This window comes from Miscanthus floridulus, chromosome 9, assembly GCF_019320115.1.
Source record: "Miscanthus floridulus cultivar M001 chromosome 9, ASM1932011v1, whole genome shotgun sequence".
NCBI lineage: Eukaryota > Viridiplantae > Streptophyta > Magnoliopsida > Poales > Poaceae > Miscanthus > Miscanthus floridulus.
The window spans coordinates 133,402,469-133,411,950 of NC_089588.1; the positions used below are offsets into that span (position 1 = coordinate 133,402,469).

General features: G+C 46.1%; 1 protein-coding gene across 1 annotated transcript; it reads left to right on the forward strand.

Moving 5' to 3' along the window:
* The first annotated feature begins 8,189 nt into the window (after positions 1-8,189).
* LOC136480984 (uncharacterized mitochondrial protein AtMg00810-like) lies at positions 8,190-9,239 on the forward strand. The gene has a single exon (XM_066478388.1). It carries the CDS (start codon positions 8,190-8,192, stop codon positions 9,237-9,239), a length of 1,050 nt encoding a protein of 349 aa, XP_066334485.1.
* The last annotated feature ends 243 nt before the right edge of the window (positions 9,240-9,482 follow it).

Below are 9,482 nucleotides of genomic sequence, written 5' to 3' on the forward strand. Positions count from 1 at the left end.
CGCTTGGGCGGATTCTTTGCCGCCATGGTTCTTGCTCGGGCGGATGCTTTGCCGCCATACTCTCATATCTTCTCGGTGGATGCTTTGCCACCGTGGCTTCATCTCCTACGTTGGCAGCCTCGCGTTGATGTTTTTTCCTTGCATGTCTAGTCGGTTAGGTTTGTGATGGACGGTCTCTCCTTGTTGCCTTTCTTGCTGTTCTATTGTCATTCGGTTTCCTTACCACTTTCTCTATGGTTCTGTAACCTGCACTATGGGATCTCTCGGGATCCCATAGCTGCTTTGTGTAAGCCGCTCTTTCGGCTCTTCTTCTTAATGAAATACGCGTGAAGTGGCGGTCGCGAAAAAAATATTGACCAATGCTGTCACAATCAAACAGATGTATATAGAACTGATGATTCAACATATTTTGCTTAGTAATCAGGCATACAGATGTATATACACATATGCCAATTCAATATTTTTTTGTTTTATTTTCAGAGGTTGCCAGTTCAAGTTTTCACTGGTTTGCTAACATATGCAGTCACATGGAAACAATGTACGGCAGATCGCATGCATCCATATGCAGGAGCTAGATTGGGGAGGGACACATACAAGATGGTCCCTGGAACACTGGCCCCACGTGGTCAACCAGAGTGGACAACTTCACCGAATGGGCTTTGGTGGCTCCTCTCCCATCGTCGTCTGTAGGCTGCCAGTGCCTGCTATCGTCCATAGGCCCTGGACAGTTGGACAAGCAGCAAGCACATGCACTTTATGAAGCGTCGAAGAAACGTCTATGGAGTTGCCTCAACGCGCAGCACAAGCAGAACAGCTCCGAGCAATTAAGCGTGAAGGAGGCAATGGAAGCAGAATTCAGAAAATTGTCAACGAGATGAGGATCAGCGCTGAGCTTGTACTGGGGAGATAGAACAGAGAAAATTTCTGTGTGATGTTGGTGTTCTAGACGCGCTGCAGACAAAAGTTACCTGGAGAGCGAGAACCTCTTTTTCTTAGAGAAGTTTGTTCCTAATAACTCTCATGCCCAATTGCTCATCACTCTGTAATGCATATTGAGAAACACAGGAACGTTTCTAATGAGAATATATAACCAACCATATTTATATATGTGTCTCTCCGTTCTTTGAGGCACTACAATTCTAAGGTGCAATGCATGGGTACATATATGCAGTGTAATGACCATGCTTGATCAATACATTTATGCCCACGAGTCAAGTCGTCACTAGTACAGAATAGTGGTTCTAATTTTCAATGGCATTTATGTGGAAATGTACATGCTTATTATTTCCAAATTCATCTCGGCTCAAAATGCATTGAAGCTGAAATTTAATTTACACAGTGATGCAGTCGTCATACAGGAATGACGTTACATGGAGTTCCTCCATGATTGCATCATCACCCCTTGTTTCCGATCCCCTTGATGTAGTTCCACAAATCACTACTACTCCTCGGTCCGTTCCGAAAAATACGTTTAGCATTTCTCAGGCATATTAAGGAGAGTGGTAAAAGGTCTAATATGACCATCATCAAAACTATAATTTCAATGCATGCACTATCTATGTATCTGCCATGCATGACTCCACGCTGAAAAAATTGAAATGTATATGCCGTCATTTATTCACCACGAGGAACATTTGACACTTCAATTGATATTTTACTGCCTTGGGGGAGAACAGTTGCGTGTGGCCTTTTTAGGCGGATACATAGAGGAGTATTTTTCATCTGTTCACCAATTAAATCAGACTTGGGAACTCGAAGATAGCTATATTATAGGAAGGGCAGGGAAAAACAACTTGCTAGTTCAACCAAATTCAACAATTATGAAGCTGAACACATTGCTCAGAACGGCCGGGGAGGAAATATATCATCACTGCTGCTCTTCATGCATTTCAAATTTGAATACATGGCCACACGAAGACTCAACCGTTCTGCCGTTCCAAATGTCACAACTGAAGATATGGGAGGACGACCCATACAAATTAACTACTAACGGAGCAAAATTAACTCCCAAGTACACAACCAGAGAAGTGCAAGGCCACCTTCCAGTCGGTTCTTATTGAGGAGAGTGGCCTCCATCTTGAATCCGTTTTTTTTAAACAAAACAAGACCAATTTAGAAGGAAGCAGCCATTTATTTGTTATGATGAAAACTGCAACCAAAATTGGTGTTTAAGAGAACTCAAACCTAGGTAATGTGATGCATTCATGATCACATCTTCCACCCAAACCATTTCGAAACATAATGAAACTCTATTCGCAATGCTGAAGTTATAAACTACCAGGCCATGGTCTCGGCAATTAGGAGCTTGTAGAAGGCGCGGAGGCCATGGTCTCGACAAACTGTTATGAAGCACAATACGCCAAGAACGTGACACACTGAGGAAGTACATATGGAACCAAGACCTTGACACGCCGGGAGAAGTTTATTCCTGATGAACCAAGACCTCAGATTGCATAAAGTTGAACAAGAACATTTGCGAGAAAGCACATTAAGGCAATACATACATGTTCCCTTGTTGTAACTTGTACGTCGTTATCCCTCTGTCTCAACTCTCAAGCTCTTATTTGTTTTGAGAGGATGCTAGATCAAGCTTTCACTAGTATGCTAACATATCTGGTCACATGGAAACATTGCACGACAAATCACACGCATCAATATGCTCGCAAAAAAAAATCACACGCATCAATATGCAGAGGCTAGGGGCAGGAGACATACAGGGCCAGTCCCTAGAACACTGGCCGCACGTGGTTGACCAGAGCAGTCAGCTCCACCAAATGAGTGCTGGCTCTTGCTCCTCTCCGGTGGTCGTCCATAGGCTACCAGCGCCACAGAGCTAGCTGGCGCCCGCCATCATTCATAGGACCGGCCCTGGATAGGCGTCAAGTGTGCGCACCCTAACGAAGCGTCAAAGAAGCATCGATGAAGTGGCCACAGCACGAAGCACGAGCAGAACGGCTCCAAGGAAAGCATGGAGGAGGCAATTGAAGCAGAGTTGAGCAAATTGACAACAAGTTGGGGACCCAGCACTGAGCCTGTAGTGGGAGATAGAACTGAGAAAACTCCTGTAGGACTTGGCGCGCAAGGCGTGGAGCAGAGAAAAGTTACTTGCAGAGCCAGAACCTCTATTTCTGAGAGACGTTTATTCCTAATAACTCTCATGCCCAATTGCTCATCACTCTGTAATGCATACTGAATCCTTGTGTGGTCTCCTACTGCATAACGAGGAACAAGAATGTTTGTAATAAGATATATAACCAACCATATTTATATATATTTTATATGTGCCTCTCTGTTATATGTCATCTCTATTTGTTCTTTATTTGAGGATATCCAAAAGGAGAGGCACTACAATTCTGAGGTGCAATGCATCGGTACATATGCAGTGTAATGACCATGCTTGATCCATATATTTATCCCCATGAGTCGTACGTGTCGTCACTAGTACAGAATGGTGGTTGTATATTCAATGGCATTGATATTGGGATGGAAAAGGACATGCTCACTATTTCCAAATTCATCTTCGGCTCAAAATGCATTGAAGCTAAAATTTAATTTCCACAGTGATGCAGTCATACAGGAATGACGTTACATAGAGTTTCTTCATGATTGTATCATCACCTCTTGTTTTACCTTCCTGTAGTTCCAAAAATCACTAATACTCCTTCTGTTCTGAAAACTACATTTAGTATTTCTAGTACATAGTGAGGAGAGTGGTAAAAAGTCAAATATGACCTTTATCAGACCTATAATTTGAATGCACGTGTTATCTACATATCTGCCTTGCGCGACTTCATGCTGAAAAAATTGTTTTCACCACCATGAACATTTGACACTTCAATTAATTGTGTGCGGCTTTTATGGATGATACATACTGGTAAACCTGCCGTTGGGGAGGGTATGGATAAACCCAGTTATATCCATGTCCAAATCCATTTCTAAGATATCCATTCTATACCCTCCCCGTAATTCCCCATACCCAACGGGTAACCTGATTCAACAATTAATAAACACTAACGTAGTGCTTAGCTTGCTTGCCTTGGACTGAATGCGTGACTGGAGAAGACACACTGTCCGAGCTTGCTTGCTGCTTGAATGCGCCACTGGAGCAGACTGAATGCTTGCTTGCTTGCTGGGCCTCAACGGTGCCACGCACCTCTACTACGCCGCCGGAGCCCCGTAGGCAAGGGAGGCACCGCGTGCGGCATCATCCATGAGACCGCGAGGGCTGGGACGCTCGGTGTGCGCACGACGCCGTGCCGGCGGCAGACGGCACCGACGCTTCACGACTTGGATGAGGAGGACAGATTGACCACTGGACCTGATCACATTGTTATGAACGGAGGTGCCGATGGAGTACATCAGAACATGGCACGCTGAGAGATTGTTTCTGATGCCTTTCTCATACCCAATTGATCATCTGTCTTGGACCCTGAATCACCTTGGGGACAAGAAGCTATATTTATAGGGTATATCAAGGGGAGTTCATAAATAGGAGTGGAAGTTTTCCTTCAGGCTTCATTTGGGAGGCGGGCCAGATAAACCCAGGGTTCGGAAGCCCCGCACGGGGATTTTGGTGGACCTTGGTTTTCCAGGGAGGATTTCCCCCGTCCCGTCCCATCATTTGGAAGCAGCCAACCAGGGGACAGATTACCCCAGGGTGACTCCATGTCTGTTTATTTGAACGTATATAATCTAGCATGCCTGCATCTTTGGCTAATTGCTTTTCTGTAATTTTTTTAACAAGGAAAGTGAATATGGGAGCAAGGAAAACAAGTGCACAAATTAAAAAATATATATCAGAAAAATCGAAAAAAGATCAACGAAAATTATGAGAAAAATAATACATCATTAGCACTGGTGATAGAAGGCTAATAATGCATCGACATGGACTTAAAAATACACATAGAAATATGCCAAAATCAAGGAAAAAATTCAAAGAACGTAAGAGAGATAAAAAAAATAGTTAATTTAGAAAATAATTACATGCTATGTATCATCATTAGCACTTAAATAAGTAGCCAAAAACTCAGTACTCCGTACAGAACTTGGATCTGAACATAGGTTTCAACATGACAGTTCTTCAGTTTTTGTTTGAATAATGATGATGCAGGATTACTTCTAAAGCCAACTCAAATAGAGCATTAGACAAACTAACAAGTTGATTAAGGAGACACATCATGCGCGATCACAATACGTAATTAACAACTAACATGTTCATCAAAATAAATGAGCTATGAATATAATGTTGACCCCGTATTGTCCTCCTTTTGGGTGTTGGCTGACTCCATCTCTAATTTCGCTGCACCATAACAGCATACCTCAGTGCTTAGGATACACATACAAAGACAGAAACATACTTAGATCTTAGACTCTATATAAAATTGGAACTTTGTAGAAGTATCATGTTCTAACAATACACCAGGTCATCTTTCTAACTGTGAAACTGTCTTAGCTCCTTTCAGGTTAAATCTTAGTATACAGGTTCAGTAAACATGATGTAATGCTAGAAGAGGAGAAAACTAAGACAAGCAAACATACCTGTGAAATTTATCTTTAGCCAAATTAGTCGAACATTTAGATTTTTAGTCATCATAAGTATTTATTGATTCATCTCAGATTGAAAGAGCTCATTAGCATCTGCCTTCTGCTCATTAGTTAGGTCTTCCATGCTTTCCACAGCAGGAATGCACTTTTGTACAAATACTCATTTTTCTTTTTTCTTCTTCTCATCTAGTTTTTCCTGATTTTTCTCCATCTTGATCTTTCTAATCACTATGAACTCACCAAGTTTAGCTGCCATTTAACTTTGCTTGCGTTTCTCTCCACTACCACTTTCTTGCTCCTCTAGATTGATAAAGGATGGCGCAGATTGCACTTCTGGCCCTCAATTTGAGAAAAAGGATTTGTACCATTACCACCAAAATTGATGCCAACAGAATCAGAGCCAGCAGCCGTGTTCTGTGTACTTTGCTCAGAGTGACTTCTTTCAATTGGAGGTCGTGCCATCTTGTTAGGAGGCTCGGTTGATGTAAAATTCAAATCTCCAGTGGCTATACTTCCTATTAATTCATACAATTTATTCAGCACACATAAATTAGACGCTAGACAGCTTTAATAGGTATTAAGGCCACTCATGACAACAGTAGTTGAAAAGCTCAGATTCTAAAACTTAACTTCAATAATGTAATACACACCAGAAATACACTCTTAGGTATTAATCAAAGTTATTTAGCACCACAAAAAGTTGATGTTTAGATAACACAGTATAGTAGAAACAATACTTTACAAAATTCAGATTTAAAGAACAAAGACCACAAAAACTGCACATGAATACAGCTAGCTCGGAACAAACAACACAGAAAAGATTCAGTAACTATTCCCACCATTATATCTGAGTAATTCTAATGGGATCATTGAAAACATGAGACAAGGACACTACTGCATACAGGACACTACTGCATACAGCACCACAAAACATGCCAGGTGTTCATACAGAGGAAAATTACCTGCATGCAATGAAGCCAAGTGTTCATAAAGAGGAAGTGCCTTCTTTTGGAACTTACTGACCTTGGCATTCTTCTATTAAATGCAACAAAGCTACATTTTTGTTAGCTTCTTAAAGCGCATTCAAGCAGCTGCAGACGCCATCAAGTGCCACCAGACAGCCACGGAGAAGGAGTGCGTCCGCAAGCTCTGGGTGCTCCGCACGGACAACGATGTCGAATTCACGGCAGCTGAGTTCGCGGCGTACTGCATTGACGAGGGGATTCAGTGCCACTACTCTACAGCAGAACAGCATGGTCGAGTGCCGCAATCAGACGATGGTGGCAGCGACGCGCGCGCTCCTCAAATAGCGCGGCATGCTGGCGGTCTACTGGGGAGAGGCCATGATGACTATCGTACACCTGCTCAACCACTCTCCAACTAGTGCGCTCGATGGCAAGACGTCATATGAGGCCTAGCATGGGCACAAGCTGGCGGTCAGCTATCTGCACATCTTCGGCTGCCTCGCATTCATCAAGGAGCTGAACCACGTCGGCAAGCTCGTCGGGGGTCTTTATCGGCTACACAGAGGGGGCTAAGGCCTACCACATGCTCAACTCAGCAACATGGCGCGTGCGCATGGCGTGCAACGTCGTGTTCGATGAAGGACGCGACTGGCATGGGACAAGGCGGTGGATGATAGATCGGCGACCGCGTTTTGCGACTTCACCGTCGAGTACGCATGGGCTAGAGGTGCTGAGGAAGCATAAGGTGCATCTTCATTGACGTATGGGTCTTCATCACCAGCGCTGACCTCTTCACCAACTCTGTCTCATTCGCCATCACCAAATCCGGGGGAACTCGGTAGCCCATCGGCGGTGGTCGACAATCCATCGGTAGTAGCTCCGACCTCGCCAGCACCGCAGCCAACCTCTCTGACCTCTACATCACCGCAGCCGAGCTCTCCATCATACCAGCCGACCTCCTCAGCGTCTTCTACCTCGCACGCTGTGACACCAGTGCATGCTGGGCAGCCGGAGGTCGAGTACGCCACAGCGCTGGAGGATGATGAAGACCGCCTAGACACCTACTACGATAATGAGCCTCTACGATACCATGCCTTGGCAAGCATCCTCGGTGACCAGTCTTCACTAGACCAGCCGCAGAGGCTCTTTGCCCAACTTCATCTGACACACGCCGGTGAGCCGACCACTTACGCTAAGGCGTAAGGTGATCTAGCGTGGCGGGCGGCAATGGAGGAGGAGCTCAAGTCCATCGATCAGAGCCGCACCTAGGAGCTGGTGCCACTGCCTGATGGCCACCGCCCTATCACCCTAAAGTGGGTGTTCAAGCTCAAGAACGACAAGCTGGGCGCAATGATCAAACACAAGGCACGACTAGTGGCGCGCGGCTTCATTCAGTAGGAGGGGATCGACTACGACGACGCCTTCACCCCCATGGCGCACATGAAGTCAGTCCATGTCCTCCTCGTGTTGGCGGCTCAAGAGGGGTGGCAAGTCCACCACATGGATGTGAAGTCCGCCTTCCTCAATGGTGACCTCAAGGAGGAGGTCTACATGCGCTAGCCACCTGGCTACGCTGTCGCCGGAGAAGAGGGGAAGGTGTACCGCCTACACAAGGCACTCTATGGCCAGCGTCAGGCACCACGTGCCTGGAACCCAAAGCTCGATGCCACACTCAAGAAGATGGGCTTCAAGCAGAGCGCGCATGAGGCGGTAGTGTACCGGTGGGGCAGCGAACGCAATGTTCTACTGGTTGGCGTCTACACCGACGACCTCATCATCACCAGCGCTGAAGAGCAGAAGGTGGAGGTGTTCAAGGCGCAGATGAAGAAGGCGTTCGACATGAGTGACATCGGCCTCCTCTGCTTCTACCTCGGCGTCGAAGTGTGCCAAGATGCCACCGGGATCGCCCTCCACCAAACCCACTATGCCAAGGGCATCCTCGAGCTCAATCGCATGACAAGCTGCAATCCGGCCCACACCCCGATGGAGGAGAAGCTCAAGCTGAGTCAGAAGAGCATGGGGGAGGAGGTTGATCCAACCCATTACCAGCGGCTGATCGGGAGCTTGCGCTACCTGGTCCATACCCGGCTGGACATCACATTCGCCATCGGGTACATGAGCCAGTTCATGGAGCGGCCGACGATGGAGCATCTGCAGACCGTCAAGCGAATCCTGCGCTACGTGGGGGGAACCATTGACTATGGTCTTCACTATGGAAGGGCCCCCGGCACGACGTGGTTCGTCGGCTACTGCGACAGCGACTTCGCTGGCAATGTGGATACCAACAAGAGCACAACTGGGACGATGTTCTTCCTCGGTGATTACTTGGTCAACTGGCAGTCCCTCAAGCAGAAGGTGGTAGCCCTCTCAAGCTATGAATCGGAGTACATCGCCACCACCACTGCCGCAACACAAGTGCTGTGGCTGTCAAGGATGCTGGCAGAGCTCCTTGGCAGAAAGGTTGATGTGGTTGAGCTGAAGGTGGACAACAAGTCTGCTCTAGCTCTGGCCAAGAACCATGTCTTCCATAAAAGAAGCAAGCACATCCGCATCAAGTACCACTTCATTAGAGATTGTTTGGAGGACAGAAGCATCAAGGCCAGCCACATTGCCGCTACTGATCAGCAGGCTAACATACTCACCGAGTCGCTAGGGAAGTCCAAGTTCCAGGAGATGAGGGAGAGGATTGGGCTAAAGCATATCACCTCCAGTTCTCGGCACAAGGCTTAGGGGGAGATTGATAGATAAGCCTAGTGCTAAAGCACTTGTATCTTACTTTTTCTGCACTTTTTACTTTTCTTGGCTTCCAAGCCTAGTGTTAGAAATATGCTCAGCATCCACTTTAGTGGTTGGAATATGCTGTAGCAAGTGAGAGTCCCCTTTGCCTATAAAGGGCAAGGGAGTGTCATTGTAAAAATAGACCATTGTATTTTCCATTCAATCCAAGCGGCCAAGGGCCGAGCTGCCCTCTGG

Coding starts and splice junctions, on each gene's coding strand:
- LOC136480984 (XM_066478388.1), top strand. CDS start 8,190: ATGGGCTTCAAGCAGAGCGCGCATGAGGCGGTAGTGTACCGGTGGGGC.